Source organism: Phasianus colchicus, chromosome 18 (assembly GCF_987193195.1).
Source record: "Phasianus colchicus chromosome 18, bPhaCol1.hap1.1, whole genome shotgun sequence".
Classification (NCBI taxonomy): Eukaryota; Metazoa; Chordata; class Aves; order Galliformes; family Phasianidae; genus Phasianus; species Phasianus colchicus.
The window spans coordinates 3,983,690-4,007,344 of NC_143453.1; the positions used below are offsets into that span (position 1 = coordinate 3,983,690).

The 23,655-nt window shown below is 50.4% G+C and overlaps 3 protein-coding genes across 4 annotated transcripts in view; all 3 read right to left on the bottom strand.

Annotated features, from left to right (window-relative positions):
- GCN1 (GCN1 activator of EIF2AK4) overlaps positions 1–2,784 on the bottom strand; it is a 40,399-nt gene extending 37,615 nt beyond the window's left edge. For both annotated transcript variants that reach the window (XM_031592222.2, XM_031592221.2), the window contains exons 1-3: positions 2,729–2,784; positions 916–1,018; positions 221–284 (exon numbers count right to left, since the gene is read on the bottom strand). In XM_031592222.2, coding sequence (XP_031448082.2) covers positions 221–284; positions 916–1,018; positions 2,729–2,746 — 185 coding nt within the window. In that variant the 5' untranslated portion in view covers positions 2,747–2,784. The remainder of the gene's footprint in view (positions 1–220; positions 285–915; positions 1,019–2,728) is intronic.
- Positions 2,785–2,984: 200 nt separating this feature from the next.
- On the bottom strand, positions 2,985–5,718 carry RPLP0 (ribosomal protein lateral stalk subunit P0). The gene is made up of 8 exons (XM_031592225.2): positions 5,623–5,718; positions 5,370–5,473; positions 5,039–5,214; positions 4,882–4,969; positions 4,474–4,620; positions 3,905–4,090; positions 3,328–3,468; positions 2,985–3,191 (listed from the first exon to the last, which is right to left on the bottom strand). Exons 2-8 carry the CDS (start codon positions 5,421–5,423, stop codon positions 3,033–3,035), a joined length of 951 nt encoding a protein of 316 aa, XP_031448085.1. The 5' UTR covers positions 5,424–5,473; positions 5,623–5,718; the 3' UTR covers positions 2,985–3,032.
- Positions 5,719–5,921: 203 nt separating this feature from the next.
- Positions 5,922–23,655, bottom strand: part of PXN (paxillin) — a 42,205-nt gene continuing 24,471 nt past the window's right edge. Inside the window, exons 4-15 of the mRNA XM_090152510.1 lie at positions 22,212–22,351; positions 21,660–21,861; positions 21,020–21,155; positions 15,935–16,969; positions 14,893–15,159; positions 13,809–14,201; positions 13,142–13,222; positions 10,976–11,149; positions 10,458–10,631; positions 9,821–9,902; positions 9,311–9,459; positions 5,922–7,657 (exon numbers count right to left, since the gene is read on the bottom strand). Of these exons, the coding sequence (XP_090008636.1) occupies positions 7,391–7,657; positions 9,311–9,459; positions 9,821–9,902; positions 10,458–10,631; positions 10,976–11,149; positions 13,142–13,222; positions 13,809–14,201; positions 14,893–15,159; positions 15,935–16,969; positions 21,020–21,155; positions 21,660–21,861; positions 22,212–22,351 (3,100 nt within the window). The 3' untranslated portion in view covers positions 5,922–7,390. The remainder of the gene's footprint in view (positions 7,658–9,310; positions 9,460–9,820; positions 9,903–10,457; positions 10,632–10,975; positions 11,150–13,141; positions 13,223–13,808; positions 14,202–14,892; positions 15,160–15,934; positions 16,970–21,019; positions 21,156–21,659; positions 21,862–22,211; positions 22,352–23,655) is intronic.

Sequence of the window (23,655 nt, forward strand, 5' to 3'; positions counted from 1 at the left end):
AGTTTTAATTTCAAAATCAAAAGCGGAGCACAAAGTGTTGTAAAACTTTCTGATGTCAAACCTAACTTGAGAGCATCATTACTGACTTTAGCTTTCCACATCACCAGCATCTACATGGCACTGCACGGTAACATTTCCAGATGCTCCATGCCTATTTAACTGATCAATGCCTTGTCACTAACAGATTGAATAACACAGCTTTGTGCATCAAGTTACTCACCGGTATCGGTGCAGAGTAAGGCAGAAGAGTTTGCAAAGGCCTTTCACTGCACCCTCGGGAAGATCTGTAACAGATTGAATTTCAGAATGTTTCTTTATAGATCACCGAGGTCTTTAATATGCAGTATACTTAATACACTTTGCAACTGCAATCAGGAGGTGATTTCACCATACATGAAAGTGTTTGCAAAGATCATACTTAGATTTCTCTCTTTTATAAATGTTTTATGTGTATTTTTTAAACTAGGACAACACTAGAACATACTATTTCACAGTCACCTTCAGAATATGGGAAAAAATCAAAAGGAATGTTAAGAATGTTGCTTTTATTATGGCCATCTAAAATCTCTGCACATGCACCCTCTATACATGGAAATATTTACATGGGTTTATATCAGTACTAATCATTACAAAACCCAGCAAAGAGTCAGAGAGAAACAAGCAATCCATGCTCCCCTGAAAAACTTACACACGTGGTGCTACAGCTCCTCAATGGACAAAGTCCATGTGAGTAACAGAGCTCTGTGTTACACACAAAACCCACACCTGGAATTAACTGGGAAGAAAGCACACATTCCAGGTGCTGCCACCCCACGCTCCTAAGAACCATCCCACAACTTTCACACACAATTCAAACAATGGACTCCAATATTCTCCTCCACCCCGGTGATCAAATCAGCACCCCAATGCTTTTACCTTTCCCGGAAATGCATTTTCCCAGCTCACTGAGGATCTCTCTCCTCTCCTTCACGCTGGCTGTAGTTACTTTCACTGCAAACCTCTTCAGTGTGTCAGAAATCTAAAAGCACACACGGATGGGGAAAAGACATCAGGGCGCCTGTGGTGTCCACATACAGAACACAGAACCAGGGCAAGCACAGCCAGCAGCTGCACCACCTCTTACTGACCAAATGCAATCAGCCCTGGCCTCACCTAGCAGGGAAAGGCTCATGCAAGTTGCAGCTCCAAAGCCTCCCTGTTAAACTGTAGGATGATGGCTTTCTGCTTGCTAATCTATAACGGCACCCCTTAAGGTTCATTCACCCTTCTAAAAGGGCAGAGTGACAAATCAATCCTGAGAGCATAAGGATTTGAAAAGCTAAAAGCCTAGGGATGCACTATCTCCTAAAGCCCAAGAACCCCTTAAATGCACTTCTAACTGCTGGGGGCTCACCACAGAGCCAACCAGGCTTCCTAGGACACCAACCTGTGGTTTCTGTCATTGGCAGTGAAATCACTTGCAAGGAATCAGGACAAGAATGCACAACTTGCCTTTATTCTCACCCAGGATCAGCATACACGACCCAGGAGCTCTGTACATTGGACTCGTCAGATTAGAAGAATTTATGCCTTGCTATAAAACTCCTCCCTTGTGCCATCAATAGCACCCAAGAAAAACAAAAAAACCAGAACTGAATGCCTCTGCATGCCCGTGCTCCTGTGGCTGCTGTGTTCCTGTACACGCAGGCTGCCGGGGCCTGAGGCAGCCTTCATGCAGTGTGAATAGTGAGAAAAAACTGGAAGGCAGTTTATATTCTCAGACATGTGTTCCTTCAGCTGCTGAAACTGCTCCAGTGAACACCTAAGTTTTAAAATTACACATGAGAAAAGGCTTTGGGCAGCCCGACCAGGGCTCAGGATCACAGCCTGCTACGCTCTGCATTCACTTCAGCTAAAACAACGGGGCTCCAAGGAAAGGCTTGTAAAATTCACCTCTCAAATTGAGCGACTCTCAAGGCAAAGCGTTACCGGCTTTGCCACACAGGGCGTTTCAGAAGCACAGGAAATAGCGAGCTGAGGAGCGGGGATCTCCTCCGCTCTGCCCAGGGGCTGCCGCCAGCACAGCGCCCTCGGCGGGGCACAGCGACCGGGCACAGGGGGCGGGCCGTCCCGGAGGAGGGGACGCTGCTCGGCGCCTGCAGGGCATCCCGGCCCACCGGGACGGAACCGCAGCCGTAAAGGATCTCCTTTAGAAGCCTTCAGCCCTCATCCTATGCAAACCAACCGAGCCGCGTTGCCTCGTGCTGCTGAATCAGCAGCGCGGAGACACAGACGTGAAAAACCAGTAAATTGTGCCGGCGGTCCGGCCGCGCGGCGCCACGGAGGGACGCCGCCAGCAGCGCGGACGGGCGGGAGCGGCACCGGCTGCGGCGCCGGGCTCTTCGTGGGACACGAGTACGTGTCGGAGCGCCGGGAAGCGCCCAGGGAGCAGCGACGGGACGCGGGGCCCTCGGGCTCCCCGCTGGGAGCCGAGCGGCGCGGTGCGCCCCGCAGAGGCGCAGAGAACGGGAACGGCCGGGACGGACGCGGCTCCAGCGCTGCCCTCCCCCCCCAACTCCCGGCGGCTCCACCGAGGCCCCTCCCGCCCCCAGCTGACCGCCACGTCCCCGCGGCACCGAGCCAGGCCGCACGGAGAGGCTGAAAGAGCGCGGCAGGGAGAGGCACGGTGAGGCCGAGCCGCGCGGATCACCGCCGGGCCGCCGCCGCCGCGGGCCCGTCCCGCACCCACCTGCGTGTCGGCCGCCATGGCGCCGCCTGCGCCCCCGGAAGCGCTCCCTACTTCCGGGGCGGCGGGCGCCGCAAGGCATGCCGGGACAGATACGACACCGCACCGAACGACCCCGCCCCGCCTGCAGGGGGCGCCCCGCAGCAGTCCAGCCCGCCCCGCCCCGCCCTCCCCGCCTGCAGGGGGCGCCGTCCCGCTGCCCTGCCCGCCCCGCCCCGCCCCGCCCGCGGAGCACCGAGCACAGCGCCGGGACACGGGACAGCGTTCAGTACAGAGCTTTATTTGCGGCCGCAGGGCCGGCAGCCCGCTAGTCGAAGAGGCCGAAGCCCATGTCCTCGTCGGACTCCTCAGATTCCTCCTTCGGCGCCTCCTTGGCCGGGGCGGCGGCGGCAGCGGGTGCAGCCGTTTCAGTGACCACCGGAGCGGCCGCCACGAAGGCGGAAGGGTCGGCCAGGAACGCCTTCACCTGCAGAGGGAAACGCAGAGCTGGGGCAAACCACGTGTCTGCAGGATGGGGCCTTTGCCACCGGAGAGGCGACGCTCGCTGTGAGCCCCCAGGAGCCCCGACAGCTCCTGAGCCACCGGTGAGGTGCAGCTGTTACCTTTTCAGCCAGTGGGAAGGAGTAGTCGGTCTCCACCGCCACCGCCAGCACCCGCTTGTACCCATTGACAATGGAGTGGGGCACGGAAGCGATGGTCGGGTACCCGATCTGCAGGCAGACGCTGGCAACGTTACGAACACCCTGCGAGGGAGAAGTTTGTGTTGTGCAGGGCCAGCAGCCGGGCTCCAACCAACGGGCAGCGGCACATCGCACAGGACGCACCCACGTAACACAGCTCTGGTGAACTACGCAAGGCATCGGTATCTAAACCACCTCCAGACTTTTCTGAAGCAGTTTCCAGATTCCATACGTGCTTCGCTGTCTTAACACGTTCACCGATCCCACACACACCTCAGCTAATGAAATACATGGTATATTTCCCCTCGCTTCAGCCAAAAAAGCCTACAGAAGGCACTCTTGGCCAACTGTTTCTCCAGGACACTTGGGAGAGATCCTGGCTTTGCAGCACTGCTGAAAACACCAGAGGTGACACTGCCCTGGGACAGGGCCTCCTGCCTCTTTTCTCCCTGCAGTGGAAGAGCTGAACATAATAATAAACAGGGGCTGTGGCACTGACCTCCAGGAAACGCTTGTGCAGGGTCTCCTCAGTGATGTCCAGCACTTCAGGGTTGTAAATGCTGCCATTGTCAAAGACCTGCTGGATCACCAGTCCAAAGGAGAAGGGAGAGATGTTCAGCATGTTCAGCAGGGTGGCTTCGCTGGCACCCACTTTGTCTCCAGTCTTAATGAGCTGCACATCACTCTGAGAAAAGAAGAGGAAAATGAGTGAATACACACAGATATTCAGGTAAACCAATACAGCAGCACAGAAAGGTGTATTCCTAATGACAAGAAATGGAACTGAAATTATAAAAGAGCACAAGGAAAACACAAAGTTCACCTCCACAAGCTAAGGCCTCACGAGCAACTGCTGCTCACCAGGAGGAAAGTAGGGCCTTAACTCGGCTCCCTGCAGCTCATTAACTCCTCCAGAAGAGCTTAAGCACACTGGGGTCTGGGATCTGATGGAAGAACTTAAACCCATCTCCCACTCCACCATCAAACTGAACCTTGCCCAAAATGAAGCAGTCAGACTGCTAGTACGGTATTTCATTGTAAACAGGATCATCAATCCTTGCTCCTGACCAGAATTTCAATGGTCCCTCTGGAAATCTTTGTGGTGATGCCCAAGGCCTGGAAAAATGAGGTCTTCTCAGGTCCAAGACCGGTGTTCTGGGCTGGCACAGTCACATCACAGGGAGCAATCGCACCAGCACGGGCAGCTGCCGGCACCTGCAGGAAAACAAAACAAGGAGATCTGTTGGAGGAGTGCTGACCTCTCAGGGGCATCAGCCCCATCCTGATGTGCTCCAGCAGGATGGACGTCAGCTGGGCACACACAAGTGAGACGGAACCGAAAACTGAGATGGAATTAAACACAGGTGAGTCACCCACAGCTGGAGGGGCTCCCAGCCACCAGGTAACCCGCACAGCTCTGTATTATCTTTAACTCAGCAAATGCCAGCCCTGGCACTGCGAGGTCCCACCCCGTACCTTGTTGGCCAGCAGCATGTCCCGGATCTCGGTCAGATCCTCCTTGGTGAAGACAAAGCCCACGTTCCCACGGATGTGAGGCAGCAGCCTGAAGGAAAGCAAAGCGTTCAGCCCCGCTCCTCACACACATCCCAGGGAGGCTCGGGGCGGTACGCACTTCTCCAAGGCGGGGTTGTTCTCCAGGTGCCCGCGGATGGCTTTGCGCATCATCGTGTTCTTCCCCATCAGCACCACGGCCTTCCCGCGCAGCGACATGCGGATCTGCTGCATCTGCTTGGAGCCCACGTTGTCCGCTCCCACCACGAAGCATTTCGGGTAATCATCCAGCAGTTGCTGCGGCACGCAGAGCACCGTCAGCACCGCGGAGCTGCGGCCGCTCCACGCGCTCCCCAACGCGTTTATCACGGCCGGGCGGCGCTCGGCACCGGCCCGCATCGCGCAGCAGCCGCAGGGCGCGGCCCGGCCCCGCTCCCCCCGGCGGCACTCACGATGATTTTCATGAAGTAGTTGGACTTCCACGTCGCCCTGTCTTCCCTGGGCATCGCGGCGGTGCTCCAAGGATCGCCCGGCGGGTTTAAAGACGAGCTGTGAGCTGCGAGAAAGGCGCGGTCAGCCGGCCCCACGCCCTGCCCCGCTTCCTCACCCTCCCGGGCCCCCGCTCCGCGCTCCCCCGGTGACCCCGACAGCCCCGAGGCACTTCGGGCCCGCAGCCGCCCGGGAGGCGCCGCGCGGCGCACCCACCTCCACGAGGGCTCCGGGAAAGAAGGGCCGAAGGGCGGGGCCTCCGCCTTTCATACGGCGGCTCTCGCCCAATCGCAGCGAGACACGGGAGGGCTCTCGCGCAACCCATTGGCTGCCCGCAACCGCCAATCGGGGCGGACAGCGGCTCCGGTTGGGCGACGCGCCCGTCACTCACAGGAGCGGCGCCGACGGCGTGCGGGCCGCACTACGGCGGAAGGCGCGGCGCGCCCTCTAGCGGTCGGAGGAGCGCGCGGCAGCGGAGGGGCGGCGCTGACGGACAGAGCGGCACCGGCACGGAGTAACGGTACAAACTTTATTGGTGTAACTGCAAGAACTTAAATGGAAGCAAAGCACAGCGAGAGCGTTACATGGCGGGACGGCGACGCGGCGAGGCCCTAACAGAGCCGGTTGTTGCCTTCCGAGGGCTGCAGGGCTCCGCCCGCCCGTAGCGCACGTTGTGCGGAGGCGGCACCGGCACCGCCCGGCACGGCGCTCCGCCCCCCGCGGCTGTTCGGCCGGGCTGCCCGCCCCGCACCGCCCCGCACCGCCCCGCAGCCCGAGCTGCGCTCCCCGGCCCCGCACCGCTCCCGGCCCCGAGCCGCACTAAGCAGCGCTCCGCGCCCGTTGGGTTTAACGGCACCGCCACCGCAGCGCTGATAGAAAAGTCGCTCTCTTTAAAATCACTTCAAAACCAATTTCTGTATAAGAGGATTAAAAGCAAATTAGATACGAATTCGAAAATCAGTGTAGAAATCTTATCAAAGACAGGATACAGTATTCATTCCCGTAGTAAAACCGGGCGTGTCGCACAGCCCGCCCGGGGTTTGGCATAACAGTCAGTATAAAAGTTATTGCTGTAGCATCTCTTAGTAGCACACGTGGGACGGGAGCACAGAGAGGGGAAGGGCCAAAGGCTGGCAGCTCTCGTTAGCAAAGAGAGGAAGAAGAACGAGAAAGTTAGGACTTGGTTTGTTTCCTGGCTTCTTAAACCCCTCCACTCCTTCCCCCGCTCCCTCGGGAGGAGCTCAGGCCCTGACAGCTGGACACAAACATGCACTCCTGCTGGGGGTGGGCAGGAATGCTGTGCTCTGACTCCCTGCACCCACACTTCTGAAGGGGGACAGCACCCACTGCTTCCACGTGCTGAGAAGAGGCATGGAGTAACAAACCAGGAAGAACCCACAGAGTAACACCTTCATTCCTCTTAAAACAACAACGACAAAAAAAAAAAGTGGTATCAACTCCTTACAGTGTAATGGAACTGGAGAGACCCTTGCAGGGCCGTGGCAGCCTGTGCTGAGGCTCTGATCTGTAAGTCACACGTGCCATGTGGCTCTAAGAGCAGAGGCAGGGTGCTGCTGAGATCACGGGGTGCCCTCGCTGTGCCAGGTGTCAAAACTGCTGTCTGCAAGCATCAGGGTTTGCCCAGAGCTGACACAGATAGAATCCTACGTGCAGAGCCGCTCCTGGCAGGAGGGGCTGAGGACAGCCTCCCTGGTGGAGCCCTGGGGCTAAGCTCAGCTGTCAGTCATACACAGACACACCGTAATGAGGGGACCGAGCCTCTCTCTACTGAGACACAGCAAGGGCATTTCCAGTTTAATGGTCCGCCTCATCTCTGGATCTCCTGCCTCTCTGCAGCAGCACTGAGCACTGCCACCCGCCCCCTCCCCTGCCTGGTAAGGTTTCTAAATCACAGTAATGTTCAAAGAGACAGAACTGCCACAAGGGGCGGCAGAAAGATGCTTAGCTCCCATCTATGATGCCTTTAACAGAAGAGTTTGAGAAAGCAGTTCTGACAGTAGGGCTTGTCGTTCTGTTCTTTGAAGGTTCCTTTGTTGAGCTGCTTGAGGCAGAAGGCACAGACAAAGTGTTCGGGGTGAAATTTCTTGCCCATGGCAGTGATGCAGCGTCCCGTGATGGGCTTCTGGCAGCCAGAGCACAGCGAGCCGCGGCGCTCGTGGTAATGCACCTCACAGTAGGGCTGCCCGTCGTGCTCAAAGAAGCTGCCGTTGATGAATGGTGTGAAACATTCCTGTAAGAGGAGAAAACAGAAGAGGACAGATTCAGCAATGAGCGGGGGATGTGGGCAGCTCACAAACCTCTGCTCTGTGGCACAAACCGGCCGCACCGCGGGCAGCGTGAACTGCTGCCTTTCATCATCCTGCCATGCGCTGAACCAAACTCCTGTCTGTTGAGAAGAGCTTCCAAGGAAAGGCTGAGAGATGGACAGATACAGCCACAAGCAAGGGAAACAGCCATGGCTTCCAGCTGGCTTCCCTTGCACAAAGGAAATACAACCAGCTACTAGGAAGGAGGAGAAACAATCCTTCCCGTGGGACATGAAACACTGCAGCACCTTCCTCTCCTTTTAACTCCTAATCTCAGCCCAGCTTCCCTACAGTGGGAAGCAGAGGACAGGGACCAACAAAGTTTTCTTACAGCAAAATTTAATGAATGTGGGGCTGGTTCCAACTGAAAAAAAAGAACATTTTCAAAAGCAGACTCTCCAGCACAGCTGGCATTAGAGATATGCTTTACACAGGATCTGGATTCCATTCACTGAACACAGCAGCAGAAGGGCCCAGAGGAGAAGCCAGATCTCCAGAATCCTGGTGTTGCCAGCCCAGACACCAACCTCTTTCCCACAGAGAAAGCTCAGCTGGACCCCAACACAAACAAGAGCCCAGTAAACAACATGCAGAGCCACAAGTAGCTAGACACTCACAACAGCATGGTCAAACACCATTTGCCTACAGCAAGTCCAAAACTTATCTAATGCAAACAATTAGTCCAATAAACAGCCTCCTCCCTCAGCAGGACAATTGAAAAGTCTTCTCTGCTTTAGCAAAATGGAGAAGATCCTGCCTTGTGTATTGGAAGACATCAGAGCTAGCCCCACTAAAACAAGCAGTGTGGCAGCAGCGAAAAGGAAAGCAGAACTGCAGGAAAGAAGCTCAATGCTGGCACAGAAAGCCTGGCCCTGCCTGGCCCCACACAGCCAGCACTGCCATTTTCTGGCTCCATTCCCCACACACCACTGCAGGAGCCAGACAGCAATGGACAGGCAGTGCAGTGCCCTGAACAGCAGGAACCAGCAGCTCATGATTCTGCTGCTTAATCTGGCCTCTGCCTTTTTGTTTCACTCTAGGAAACACTGGCTTGTATTTGCTCTTCTCTTGGGGCCTGTAAGAGATAATATTTGCAAGGCTCTCTGAAAGAGTGCCAAGCATTTAATCTGCAGTATTCCTGTTTATTATGCCTGTTGTATGGAGCCTGCCACTATTCCACTGACGTGCATGCTTCTCTGAACAAGGTCAGTTTTGTTAGTTTATGTTGTCAGATGGAGAATGAGAGGAAGATCCTCAAAATCTGATCGTTGAGGCAAGTGCTTAGAGAGAAGCTTAGCTTATAATTGTTTAAAGGTCACAAAACATGCCTCTGTTTATCTGTGCACTGCTGCAGAAACCCTTTAACTGCAGCTGGGAACAGAAAGAGTAATGCATCAAGAAGGTTTCATGTAAACAGGCAGAGGAGCAAGAAGGTGTTTGGTTGCTGACGTTTTTATCTTATGGTGCTGGTGGTCTCTCATGACCCCACAGATTCCTCCTTCCTGATAAGGGAGCAGATGCCTGCAGGATGCGAAGGACAGGGGTCCAGCAGCCACAAAGGACCTTGGATTTCTTACCCGACAGACAAAGCACTCAGGATGCCACAGGGTGTTTAAGGCAGAAATATAATTTTCCAGGATAGCCCGGGCACAGCCTCCACACTTGGGAGCAAACATGTCGAAGTAGTCCTTGCGACAATAGGCTTTGCCATCCTTCTCATGAAATCCTGTCAAACAAGAACAAAGGCAAAGATCATCAGCTCCAGACCCTCACCTATGGCAGCCAAGCTCTGTGGGGTAACCAGCGTGGGTAGGATCACCCTTCCTCTCCCCTAACACAGCAGGCAGTTGTTTCTTGTTCTGCTGCCCATCCTGTCCCATGCACACACGTGCTCATCCTCTCCAGAGACTAAGAGAGTGAAAAGATTTCTGGTAAGATCCTTCCCCCATGAATAGCTACTTCTCTTGCAACTTCCATCTCCAGTATTTCCTGTCATCTCAAGCTGGCCCCTAATAACAGCTCTGCCTTACACACTTGTCTGCAGTTCAGGAAGAAGAATGTTTTCCCCTCACATTAACTAGTAATACCTTCAGGTCCAAAGAAAACTCCACACTGGGCACAGAAAAAGTGTTCAGGGTGCCACGTCCTGTCCAAAGCCGTCACCACTTTCTGTTCAGAAGACACAAAGAAAAGTCACATAAATGATGGCTTCAGCTTAGAGGTGAGCAAGAGGGAGTGGGGAAGACCACATTTAACTTGACGCTGACAACTGCATGCATCAAAATAGATTGTTCCTTTATAGAGCTGAGTCAATTCTTCCCTGTCTCTAGCTCATTTAGACCTTCCCTTTGGGATGCTTTTTTTTTTTAAATCCTAAAAAGACATTACACACTGCTTCCTCCCTTACACAGGGCCCCATCCAGCTCTCAGGACTAGCACTGGTGCTGTTACTACAGGCTACCAGCAGAAAAGAGCTGGGGAGTCATCATCAGAATGATGGAACCACATGGAGTTTCAAAGGATTACAGCTTCAGGGAAGGTGAGGGGGACTGAACCACCTCATTAATGTAAAAATAGTACCAGATCGAGTTGTTTGCCTTTCAGAGCCAGGGCAAAGGCAAAACAGAAGCCCCTAAAAGCATCTTTCACACAGGACACGCAGAGCTTTTAACATCAAGGCCTGCAGCAGCTCGCCAGTGCTCTTAACCCTAGCCAGGAACTCACATCAAGGATTGGCCCATTGCAGTAGTAGCAGCGAGGAGAGAAGAGGTTGTGATAGTCCTTCTCACAGTAGGGCTGCCCATCCCGCTCAAAGAAGTTCCGTGACCCAATCTCCTCCTGGCAGTGGGTGCAGACAAAGTGCTCAGGGTGCCAGGTTTTCCCCATGGCTGTAACTACCTGTTGGGAAGACAGATTATGAAGGACAACTCCATCTCGCCCTCCCCAGACCACATGACAAGACACCAGCTGGAGGTCAGCAAGAATGGCAAGTTCTACTACTCAAGTGAGCCCTGGACTGGGGTAGCATGAAAACTGAATTACCTATCATCTCAGGAGAGGGCAGTCCCTCAAGGGCAGAGTAGAGGTCACTGGAGGAGCTTACAGCGTACCTAGCCAGTGGATAAATAGAGTACTTCAGTTTCTCCAGCATCTCCAGTCTCTTCAGCCTCACGAAAGAAACCCTCCCCACTGCTCCCAGCTGCAGGCCAAGGCTCAGCAATAGGACAGCACCTACAACTCACCTGCCCAGCAATCGGCTTCTTGCAGGCTCCACACACACCCTTGGCGACTGTTGCTACCCCCAGTTTGTTCAGGTCAGACTGCAGGCTTCCCAGCATGGTGTCCAGCTGACTGCCAGGCTTGGGGGTGGTGGATGGTGGGGAGCTGCTGCCACCAGCCTTCCCCTGTGCCATGAACTGTAGGGAAGAGAAAACAAAGATTATACAGCAAACGTTGCTGCACTTCCCAGAAATATCTCTGCTCTTGCTGCCAGTGGCACTTCTGTAGAGACAAACCAGAGACTGCTAGGAGACAGCTATGCTCTCTGCAGAAGCCTGGGAGAGCCAGGATCAAGTACACACATTCTGCCCATGCAGAGACATGCAGAGACACCCTGGGATGTAAAACAGCAGAGCTGGCAACTAAGGATTTGACTTTCTTTTGCTGTACACGCAGCAGAAGTTACTAGCTGTTCCCAAACACTCAGTACAGTGCTCTGTAAGCCCCTGCCAAAAATCTCCCTTTACCTCATCAGTTCCTGGCCAGCTGTCAAAGCAGACACCATCCAGAGGGCCCCTTCCCTTTGACCTCTTTCTATTCCTACTGCCTCTTTCCGTCCTTCTTAAAGGGATTCCTCTTCCACTCTCCATCTCCCTTTCAGCTAGATCTCCCTTTCCTCCATCTGCACTCTTTATGTACATTTCCTTTTTTGCCAAATCTCCTTTGCCCCATCAGGTGGCTCTCATCCCAGGCCAAAGCTAAGCAAGTGGAAGCAGGAAAGAAATTCCCTTCAAGCTGCCTGTTGTTTACCCACACAGAGGGCAGTGCATCCACAGCAGGGCCTGAGCAGGCAGGGCTGCAATGGAAGAACTGCCACGTCTGTTGTTGGACCTCTGGAAATGCACAGGGAAGGGGTTACAATCCTCATCCCAGAGGCAGTTTCTGGAACTCCACACTGTCACAGTACACACAGCTTGGAAAGGCTTCTCAGAGGAGAACAGGGAGAGAAGTTTTATTTAGGTTCACAACTTAGGAACAAAGTATGTGCTCTCTTTGGACACCAAAGCTGCTTTTACAAGAGAACTGCAGCAGTGACATAGATTATTTTAGCTGACTGCACTTCAATAGCTACTCTCAGGCCTAGAAAGATCCACAAAAGTCCCCCCTGAGATGCTGCTCTGAAGCATGTTTTCTCCTGCTAGGGGGTCAGATTAACAACAGATGTGAAATCCACACTTGTGAACAACCCACTAGCAGCCATCATGGGCAGGGGAGCGGAACTTCCTGAAGTGTTCCAGAGCCCTGGCAGAATTTGCCCTTCCAGCCACTGGAGGAGCTCTACTCCCTGTCCTGCAGCCAGTCGTGCTTGTAGCCAACCAGCTGACTCAGTGACGAACCTTGGTTTCCACTTGTTTGTAGAAAAATTCTCATGACATACATAATTTCCCAGCCTAGCAGCACAGAAAAGCCCCAGTGTCTGGAGCCTGGAATAAACCCTCTGCCATACAGCTGTTATTTGCTACCAAACGGTTACAGTGAACATCTCCAAAGCACTCCACAGCAAGGAGACTGCTCACAGGAGAAGGACAGCACGGCCCCATCTATACAGAGCCAGGGCACAGTCCCAGGACAAGGTCAGGGCTTCCTGCATGGCACAGTACGAGGAAAAGGGTTGGACAGAGCTGCACTCTGCAAAGTGTGCAAAGAATCATATCCTCTCTCACTAAGCAGGAGCTTGTGGCCACAAGGCAGAGATTACACAGAGACAAATCATAAATATCATCTGGAAAGAAAGGAGAGGAGAAGAATTCAACACATAGAAACACAGTACTTGCTGTGCCTTGCTGGTGTGGCCCACGCAGATGACCTCAGTGCAGGCCCAATGACCCAAGGACACTGCCATCACTACTTGGTTCAGCCCTCGTGCAACCTCCTGCACACAATGCCTGCTATTTGAAGGGGCCACAGCACAGCATCCACACAAATCCATCATGCAAAAGCCCTTCAAGTTGCCCCTTTACCACAAGACCTACCAGCACTCTCATTCAGCTGGGAGCTATATGAGCACCAAACCATGCACTACCAGACAGCAGCTATGATCACCACGGTGCAAGCTCCAGGAGCAGCTCCCAGCACACACATCCACCCAAAGAGCACACCATGCTGAGAGGAAACAAAGGAGCTCCTGCCTTCTCAGGGCTGGGGGGACTTAGGGGTGCACAGGCAGCCAGCAGGTTGGCACTGCGGATGAGGGGAGGAGCAGAGGTCACCTGAAAAGTACAACAGTTCGGGATGCAGAGGCTGGCTGGCTGCTGAGACCTGCTTGTACAAATAGCATGGCATAACACTACGCTGCTCACATGTATTACAACTTCCCAGCATCCCAGGGCTGCAACCCCTCCCTGACAGGAGGCACAGAGCACCAGCTCCTCCTCCAAATGCAACAGGGACACCTCATCACATGGGTAAGCACAGGAAGGATTGAGATTTCACTGTCACTTTTCCATCCCTCTTCCCTTCTCATGAGAGATTGTGGCAGGGAGAGTTGAGACCTGAGTTTCAGAGCTACCTTCATCTCAGAGGGAAACAAATCAGAATCCCTGCTGCACAAAGGGCAGAAAGAAAGCACCCACATCTCAGCAGATTAGTGCACAACCATGTAGTTTGCAGTGCTAGGCGGGCACAGCTGGCACTGATCTGATACCACTAATGACTCTGCTCTTTCATTAAGTGGTTCAGAGCCAGCCTTCACCTGAACATTATATCTACTGAGCTATCAAGCTGGCAGCAGTGGAAAGACTGGACAACACTCTGCTTAAAATTAAATAAAAAGGAAAGCAGAAAAGAGAATCCTGCCTGCATCCGCGGGAAGAAAGCCTCATCTTCTGTTTGACAGCCAACAGAAACGACTGTCTTGGTGCTAGGGGTCCAGGTCTGGGGAGAAGAGTGTCTAGGATCTTCAGAAGGAGGGGTGCCCACAACAGAGAGCTCATGATAATCAGCATCAGAAGCCTCCCACTGGAAAAGCGGCTGGGGAGCCAAGCGGAAGGAATAGGAGGAGACTGGACATGGAGCTGAGGTAGCTAGTGCATGGGAGGGCTGAGCTGGCAGCGGGAGGACAGGTACATGAGAGGGAGAAGCATTAGCAGGGACTGTCTTCACAGCTTCATTGGAAGGTTGGAGCGGGGGAGAGGCTGAAACAGAGACTGTCCTCCTTCGAGGGTGTGGGGATTCTGGAGGGAATACCACCTAGAAAGACAGGGAATAAAAGTGAGTAAATCCAAAGAGGAACCAACAAGCACCTCCTGCAACAGGAAGGCTGGAAGCACAGACCAGTGAGTAATGATCTTTGCTGTCTCGTGCTCTCCCTCCTGCTCTTCTGAACCTCCCTGGTTTACATCAGAGCACAACTGGAACATCAACCTCAGTGCCACACAGCCAAGCAAAGCAAGTAAGGACAGAGGCCTCTTGGTGGTTACCATCTTTATCTAAGGGGAAAAAAGCAGCAAAGAACCAAGGGACAGGGAAAATAGAGAAGGGAACCAGAAAGCTTGCTTCTCTGTGTAGCTGTAAGGAAGAGCACCATCTTACACCCAGAACTTCCTGCACAGACATGTACTGGGAATGACAAGGCATCCCTCTCTGACAAGTGTCCCAGAAGGGTTTTCAAACAATACCCACACGGGTATTTGATATGCAATAGCAGCAGATTGCCTAGACAGATACCATTACCAGCACCCTTAGGTATCACTCCAATTCTTAAACATGAACTAGGAACTGAGAGCCACTTTACTTTTCACGTCAGAAGAGGCTGAGCAGGAGTTAGTTCTTCATTTCATGTTGTTTAAGGTGTAGCCTAACATACACCTCCACAAAATGCTGCCTAGACAGAGGAACATGCTCAAATTTCCCAGAAGTGGAAGTTCCCCTCACTTTCTACCTTCTCTATTTGCTGTCCACCATTTTGCTCTTCCCCCTGGGGTCGGGCAGTGATAATGACCCCCTCTGTCAGCCAGTCATCCTGGCTTTTCCGCTCCTTCTCTTCCTGTTTAGCAACTCCCAGTCTGTCCTGCAGTTCTTCAATCAAGTGGTCTTGGGACTCAGTCTTGTGAAATATTGCAGGACCTAATTTACGCCTTGGAGAGAGGTCACGACTCATTGGATGCACATTGGAGGTTTCTTTTGTCCTCTTGATTAAAGACTTAATCTAGATGAAAAAGGCAATAGTGTCAGCAGAGAAAAGAGTAAGAGCAAGCCTCAAGATGCAACAGCACAAACTCAAGCCATTAGTGACAAATGTATGCAGGAAGAGTGAAGACATTAATTCCACAATGCCAAAATTCTTCTTGGCACAGTCCAGAACAGTGACTCAATGCAAGGAAAAACTCTGTAAGGATAACAACTGTCGCCAAAAATAACTATCTAGAAAAGGAAGGGAAAGATTACCCAGCAGAAAGCCAAGATACGAGGTGCAGCACAACCATTCCACTGAGCATTAAGGAAACTTCAGCATCACAAAAAAACACAGCAGACTTTCAGTGTTTGCTCTTTACAAGCACAAGACTCTTGGTCTAGTGCAAAAAGCGTACATCCAGAGCTGGAAGGAACGCTAACAGGTCCAACAACAAGACCTAAAAAGGCAGAGGGACATCCTCCAGAGGAGTGAATCAGCCCTTTAGCTTTTCAGAGGCCTTTATGGACTAAGCATCTGCCTTATTCCATTTAAGGAATAAAAACCCATTTCACTGGGCAGTCCCTACACTGCCATGTTCTGTGCTGCTGACCGACCTGCAGAACAGACCACAGGACAAAGCAGAGGACTTAAAGCCTCCATGACATGCAGCTGTCAGTAACGCTGCTCAGCACCACATGCTGTTAGTGTGGGTGGGCCCAGGCACACTCACACCACACACAAAACGTTAGTGCAGTCAGGACAGCCCTAGTTAGGACTCATCCTCCTCCCACATTCGCTCAGTGCCTGCCTGGCCTGATGCAGAAATCCTTTCAATGGGTGGTTTGGAGAGGCACGGCAAATCCCATTCAGCTTTCCGAGTGTTTTCAGGAGATTCTGGAACAACTGCAGTGCTTCTGATCTGCTCATTTTCCTCATCTCCTCCGGCTTTGCTCATGTTAGCAGTACCTGCCTTCCTGGGAGTTCTCTCTCTGCCCTGCCTCTTCTTGACCAGCTCAGGACAGCCACCGCCTTGGATTTCAGATGATACTTCAGCCTCTTGCTCCTGTCCTCGCTCCAAAACAAAGCGCAACTGTTTTTCAGTGTCTGGGAAGACACCCCACTGATCCAGGGCCACAACAGAAGGGTCACACACAGGACTCAAAATGCTGCCACCCTTCCTGTGTACTTCTGATACATGCTCAGACAGCTCCAGGGCCCACAGCTCATCTAAAGCTGCTTTCACACTTCTGCCCTGAGAAGGAAGGCCTGAATTATCCCTGAACACTCCCTGCTGATCCAACTCTTTAGCTGCCTGCTCCTTCCCCTGGCCACTTATTCCAGTGTTTGAAATTGAGACGCATGAGAGTTTGGGGTCACTTCTCTGCTCCTTTTTCTCACTCTCTTTTGCCAGCTCCAGGCCCTGTGCCTCCACCTTAGCAGATCTACACAGAAGCTCAGCCCTGGGCACAGCCTGGGAAGTCTTCCTGGAAGAGTCAGGCTTTCCAGTCAGCCTCACCGAACTTGCAGAGGCCATCTGCTCCCCACGAGTAGCAGAAACAGAAGAGACACGTGGAGGGGGCACAGGGACCATTTGTGGCAAAGAGGGTACGTGTGGAAGAGTGGCACACTGCCCTGAAGCAGGCCACACTACAGTGCTAATGCCTTCCTCAGCACAAACAACTGCTGAGGGGGAACCTGCTGGCACTGCCACATCCCCGCTGTGCCTGACAGAAGGGCATTTGGAAGAGGATAGCACTGTTAAACTGGGAGGAATGCTGCTGGAGTCTGCATCTGTTGAATCGGGAACCAGTCCTAGGGAGGGTTCAGGAATCAGAGACATAGTCTGTAAAAAGGAGACAGAAGAAAGAAGGAGAAAAAAAGAAAGATAAGAAACAGAGAGCAGAAAAAAAGGAAACATGGTATAAAGCGTTATAACAATTGTGATCTCCAAATCAGAAGCCATGTTGATCCAGAGCCTTACACCAGAGAAACAGGAATGAGAACAGGGTAGCAAAGAGGAGAATCAATGTGACATTGTGCTGATCTTTGCATGAGATCACAGGATGTAAAGCTGAACAGCCATCAAGATCGTTTTTCTCTGCACCCTCTTACGTAACACCTCATGTGTTCACCTGCAGTGTGATGGGGGCACGCAGCAGCTGCCAGGAAGCCAGCTACAAGCCCAGGAATGTCTGCACTGTGAGTGAAGGTCACATTAGCAACTTACTCATACTTAGCTATGTATATTCTATATTTCAAAGCTGGGGGGAAAAAAAAAGCAATCGATGAATAGAACAAACCATGACATTTTCTTCTCGATGCACTAACAACGTGCTCCAGTTGCCTGAATTCACAGCAATGAAAACAAAGCCTCAGGGCATGCACAGCAAAAGCAGATGACATGGGCTTTGTTCTACTCACAAAAATCAATCTCACCTTGGACATGATACACAGTGAATCACAACAGCTTTGCCAGTCATTCCATGCTCTTCTAAGCTTTGCTTAGATTGCCAAATCAACATCATCTACTTAGGTCACAATCTCCACATTTCAGTGGTAACAAGATCAGTATTCATTTTAATCCAATACAACCTAACAAGAGTGACTGATACCAAGTTTTTGGTTCTCCTTGGCTCAGAGGGTGTTTAAAAGAAAATAAGAATCATGGATCCTCCTTTTCCTGTTTCAGTGGCTCCTGGCTGAGCCTCAGGAGACAAACTGGCATTTCACCTTTTTCCCAAAGACAGAAAAATCAGAACATTGCCTTAGCCAGGTTCACACAGTAGGTCAACCTAAGGCCAATGCAAAGCCCTGTCATTTTTAAAAACCTATCCAAAGATCTTCAAATCCAACCAAATACAAAGACATACTCTGATTCTTCACTGTGTTTTTTTGAAAAAGCTTTAAGCAGTTAGATGTTCACATCCTGATGTAGCAACAGCTCAGTCTTTACTTACCTGTATGGGGACTTGTCATGAATAAAAGGAAAAAATTAACCAGAACACAAACAAGATCTGCCAATACTTGGAAGAGACAGATACCTGCAGGTGACCTAAGCAGCTCCCAGGCCAAGGGGTCAGGAGCCAGCAAGCACACACTGGTGAAGTCCCCAAGTAGTGCCATGCAGAGGCATCTTAGAAAGTAATAGGGGACTGCAGTTAATCACAGGTTGCTTCTCATTTCCAGGAGCAAATCAAGATGAAAAGAACCAGCAAGTACATTAATTAGTTAAAATAACGAGGGAGTTTCCTCATATTGCCCTCCTCCCTGTATTGTACCTAACGTGGATGTACCTATACAAGTATAGGTGTTATACTATAGTTCACTTACTCAGTTTCCAGACTTTCTAAAACAGTCAGCTGTTTGCAAGGCAAGGCTGTCATTTTGCTTAGAAGCAAATATTTCCAGCATATTAAAAACATACTAACTCCAAATTAAGAGCAAGGGCTAAATACATAACAGTAACACAACAGTTAAACACGAGCAGCACAATGTGCAGTGAGCGGCGTCACATTACACAGAAATGTCAGAGGCAAAAAAACCAAGTGCATTAAGTAATCTCAGTGCCTGCTGATGAGCTAGATAACCAAAATCAAATGGATTCTGTAAGCAAAGAGAACGAGCAACTCATTAAAATGAGCAAAAGATGATAAAAGGGTAATGTATCAGTCTGTAATAGCATCTGTTACTCTGGGGTATGACAGAAGTTAAACATTGGTGCTGCCACCTCTCCCACTGGGGCCTGTAGTTGTACCAGCCACCAACTCCAGCTAATTACATACTGCACTTCATTTCTCTGTCCTACTTCTTGCAACCACACACAAGTCTGGCACATGAATGACAGCCTTTTCTTTTTCACCTTTGGGAAAGACCTCACTTCTCTCCCGTACACCCTGTCATTGGTACAGACTAGAAGATAATTTTTTACAGAGAAGTCAGCACCACCCATTGGCACAAATAGAGGAGGTAAAAACAAAGAAAAAGGACTGAAAGGAAAATGAAGAACAGGAAAAAGTAAAGTAGCTGTTCAAAAACAGCCAGTGACAATAGTAATAAAAGAGAAACTGTTACAGAAATTGTGTTGCTGGTTCTGTAGGGAACAACAGTTAGACAGACGAGCTCAATGCCTTTCAAAAACCCTGACGCTGCATTTATAAATCTTGAGATCATTTCAGGTTGCTTTTAGAGTTCAATCAGAAAAGAAGCCAGGAAGGAGGGCAGTGTTACAGAAAGCATCTAGCCTCGTTCATGCAGTTTTTATTGGAGTTGCACAAAACAAAAAGGCCTGTTCCAGACAAGGACATCCCCTGCTGCCAAAGCTCACCTAGGAGCAAAGGCTGGTGGCAGCAACCACACCCTGAGCTTGTTTTCTAAGCCCTGATAAAGCAGCAGGAGGCCCTGGCACTGACAGCACGCAGAAGCAGCGAGGCAGGGTATGCTGCCAGCAGCACAGGTGGGAACTCTCTCCAGCTTCACAACAGCACAATTTTTCAACTGCATGGAACAGATACTTGCTGATAGCCTGCTCTCTGCCCTAGGACCTAATATGGAAAAAGAAAAGCACCAGTAAGGCATCACTATTTGCAGTGACTAAATACATACTAAATTAAGTCCAGAGAAAACAGTGAGTTGCTCCTTGAGTCTCACAAAGTCAAGTACATGAGTCACAGACTGCAGACTTGAATTAAAGCCAATAAGTACAGGGCAAGCAAAGTCCCGAGGAGCATGCAGGCTTCTCAGCTGTCTACATCTTCTCAGAAAACATTGCTCAGCTCTGACTGCCTCAGGACCAAACTCATGGTAGAAGATGGAGGTTAGCACAGGCAAGAAACACCACCAAGCACTGGCAGATTCTTCCACGTGAGGAAAATGTAAGAGAGTTTGGAACTTTCGTAGGATTACAAAGCAGACTTGCATGTGTATGTAGGAAAGGCACACCCAATAAAGACAACGTATCAGATATCTACTTCTCCACCTCTCTCAGAACAAATTCAAGGGAATAATTCAGCAATGCTATAAGCAAACCAGCTGAAAGTAGAGAGAGGAAAATTATTTTGCTATGGGTAGATGAACCATGACAATAAACACAGTTAACCACCTAGTGTAAAAAGGATAGTATACCTAATTGAATAGAAATGTATGCATTTGTAAGTTATCTAGTACCCAGAGCAAGTGCTCGATGCTCCACTGCCAAGTTATTCCTCTGCTTCTTCTATTATGGGAATTTTTTTGTCTGTCACTTATGACTGAAGTAGCAGCAGCAGTTCTATTCCAATACAATACACTGATTTGCAAACAAGATCCTCAATAGTGTTTGCCATCCTTCACCCACACAAGCTCAGTCTTTAATCCTATTTGGAGCTGAATAATTGATATTGTTTTAAAATTGAAACCCTTGAAGTTTTCAGCTGCTTGATGCAAAGATTTCAATGCTTGTACCACATGCCTTAAAGCCCCTAATACCCTCCTCAAGGAAGCACAAAGCATAAGCACAGTGCAGCAGAGGGTCAGCCCACGGAACAGAAGAGCCTGGCCCCTATCATGGAGCAGAGTGGTGCTATCTCATGTTCCCCTACTTCTCGTTCAGTTGCAGCGCAGCAAAATAATTCACCCTGCACCAAGCAGTAACTGAGCTCATTATCTTTGCCAAATGCAGACAAACTGCAGAATGGATGGAAAAATAGATCCCAGAATTCCCTTACCCACACCAGCAACAGGAAATTATCGCAGTCAAGAATCTATAGCAGCACAAATACCACCAAAGGAAGTTTCACAACATGAGAGGTAAAGCGGACATTCAGGAAATCAGTTAAGGTCAGCAGATGTGGCCAGCATGCAAGAGCCTGGGCGTGGGAAGGGACGAGATGAGGTGCGAGCTGTCAAGATAAAGCACCTTAAAGTCAGAGAGGGACGCCATCAGCTCATCCAGTTCTCGTGTAGCTGAAGAAGCAGAGATACGGGTCTGCTGCTGACTGGCGGTGACACGCTGAGGGCTGCTCACCTCCCCTTGGCTCACAGTGATTGCAGGGCTGATGAAAATAAAATATGTTTATTTTTAAAGAGTGCATCTAGGCCTGGGGGAGAGCTCTTAGACTGAAAGCCTCACTAGCCCCTCTAAACAAGCACAGCGTGACAAGTGTCATCAGCACTGCTCGCCCTAGCCAGCCCTCCCACAGATCCAGATTCTGCAACACACACAGGTCCTGTCTCTCTGCCAAGTCTAACATGAGTGTACATGCACATACATCCATTAACAAACGAATCATGACCAAACACTCATTTGGCCAGAGAGCTATAAACCCGAGTTAAAAAAAAAAACGTGCCATTAGTAACACAACTCAAGTATTCTTTCATCCAGGAAGAGCTGCAGCAGATAGAAGAGCATGAGCATCTTCAAGTGCCTGCTTGACTTCCCACCCTACAGCCAGATCACATCTGTCTGTCACTGTCCCACAACATCTGCCCCTCCACTACACTCCCTACTCCCATAACAGCCCATCCAACCCCACTGCATCCACCAAAACACTTCTTACACTGGGCTTGGCACAGAGCTCTCCAACTCATCCAGCAGGCTCTCCACACTGGGACGCACATCTTCGATCCCACGCCCACCATTTCGCTTTGGTTTTTCTTTTGTAGGGGGTGCAGCCTTCCCCCCTGCAGAGCTGCTGCTCTCTGGGACGACATAGTGAGGTCCAGTCACGCTGGGCAGTGATGGGCTTCTGCTGACTTCATCTTTAGAACAGAGGAGCACAGTTGTTCAGACACATAGGTCCATGTATATGTGCAAACGAGAGAAAAGAGCAACATGCTGCCCAGAAACGCTGTGGAATCTCCATCTTTGAGAATATTTAGAACTTAGAGCATAAGGGCCTAAGCAACATAATCTAACTTTGAAATTGTGAAGTTAGAGTCATTTCTAAAGTTGGCCCAGCAATGCTGAACGAGAGATGCTATCCATATTAAAGGAATCTTTGTTAAGGGCTGTAGTCATCTTCCTCAACAAGGATGTTGAAAGAAAGAAGCAGGCTGCTACTCTGGGAGGTAAGCTATTCACTAACACCAAATGTCTTGCTAGTCCTTACCTGCTGGGAAGCCACTGGGGGGATTATGTTGAACAGCATTCAGTTCCAGGAGAAGCCTGTCCAGTTCCGAGAGGTTGCTGCCCAGAGAGGTGCTGGTCATTGTGGGAGATGGTTCTGCAGACTTCTGCTTGTTTGGGAAGCTAGAGATAGAAGGGAAGTGTAAAACTTCTCCTTTAAGACACAGCAGAATGCTGGAGAGTATAAGTTCAGAGTTTACATGGATACTGTGTTCTTTTCAGGCTGAGGCTTTTAGCTCTGTGGGGAAAGCTGTGTGCTTTGTGAAATGACTATCACCACAGCTGCTGTTTAGCCACACCTTCAGTTGTCAGTTACAAAGAAATAGCATTGATAGACAGGGGCTCAGATCTCAGGACTCTGTGCTGCACTGTCCTACAGCAAAGAGTTAACTGTCTACAGATCCAAGATGCACAGAACAGCAGCAGAACCATTAGCTGGCATACAGGAAAATGGCCTGTTTCTGCTGACAGCACACTGAGCAGCAAAAACCTCTCCTCTGAAGCAAGGGGATGCAGGGTCAGCACAGAATGGAGAAGAGGCGAAGTACGAAACTCAAGCTACCAAAACTACCAAAAGCAGCAGATTTTGTGTCCTGCAAAAGGCTGCCATGAGGTCTCTTTTCAAGACATCAAACCTTTACTTTCATGAATTCTAATCAATTTATAAGAAAGTGATCTGAAAGCATTTTCCACGGTGTTCAACACAGAAGCTTTTAGAGAGGCTTACCTACACACGAGTATAAATAAAACACTGGCTGTAGTTACAGCTCATGCTATAAGGGAGATCCCATTTAGCCACGCTCAACTGCAAAGTGTTTCAAAGCAAAACAGTACCAATGCAATGATCTGTGCAGTAACTACACTAATAACAATCTATTCCAATACACTGTCAATAGCAGGGAAATAATTTTCTCCTAGTTTTATTATTACAAATAACTTCTAATGCTTTAGAGATTCTTATTCGATCAAAGATACTTCCCAAATCCAAAATGGGAATTTGTCTTGTGCACACATCCAGCCTTCTGCTCAGAAAGTTAATACATAACAGGTTGAGCACTGTCATACCTATAGCACTAGTGACAATTATGGAACTCCATAAAGGCAGTTATTATCTTCCTCTTCAGATTGAAAACAAAGTCCACAAATGCAATCTGAGAAGGGCATACTTCATCCTGGCCTGAGCACACAAGCTCCAATTCACACAAGAACCAGACCATGCCAGAGCCTTTTACAGGAGGATTCAGGGCCCTAATTATCTTGATTTTGTACTAATTGCATGCAGCCCTCTGAAAAATCACAATTACTGCCTCCATTGAGCCATCTCTGGATATGTCTGGTTCTACCCTGTAGTAGTTCTGGTTGCAAGCAGCTTTCAGCTCAGTATGAAGACCTAGGCATAGTTAGAACATGACAGGAGAGCAACACTC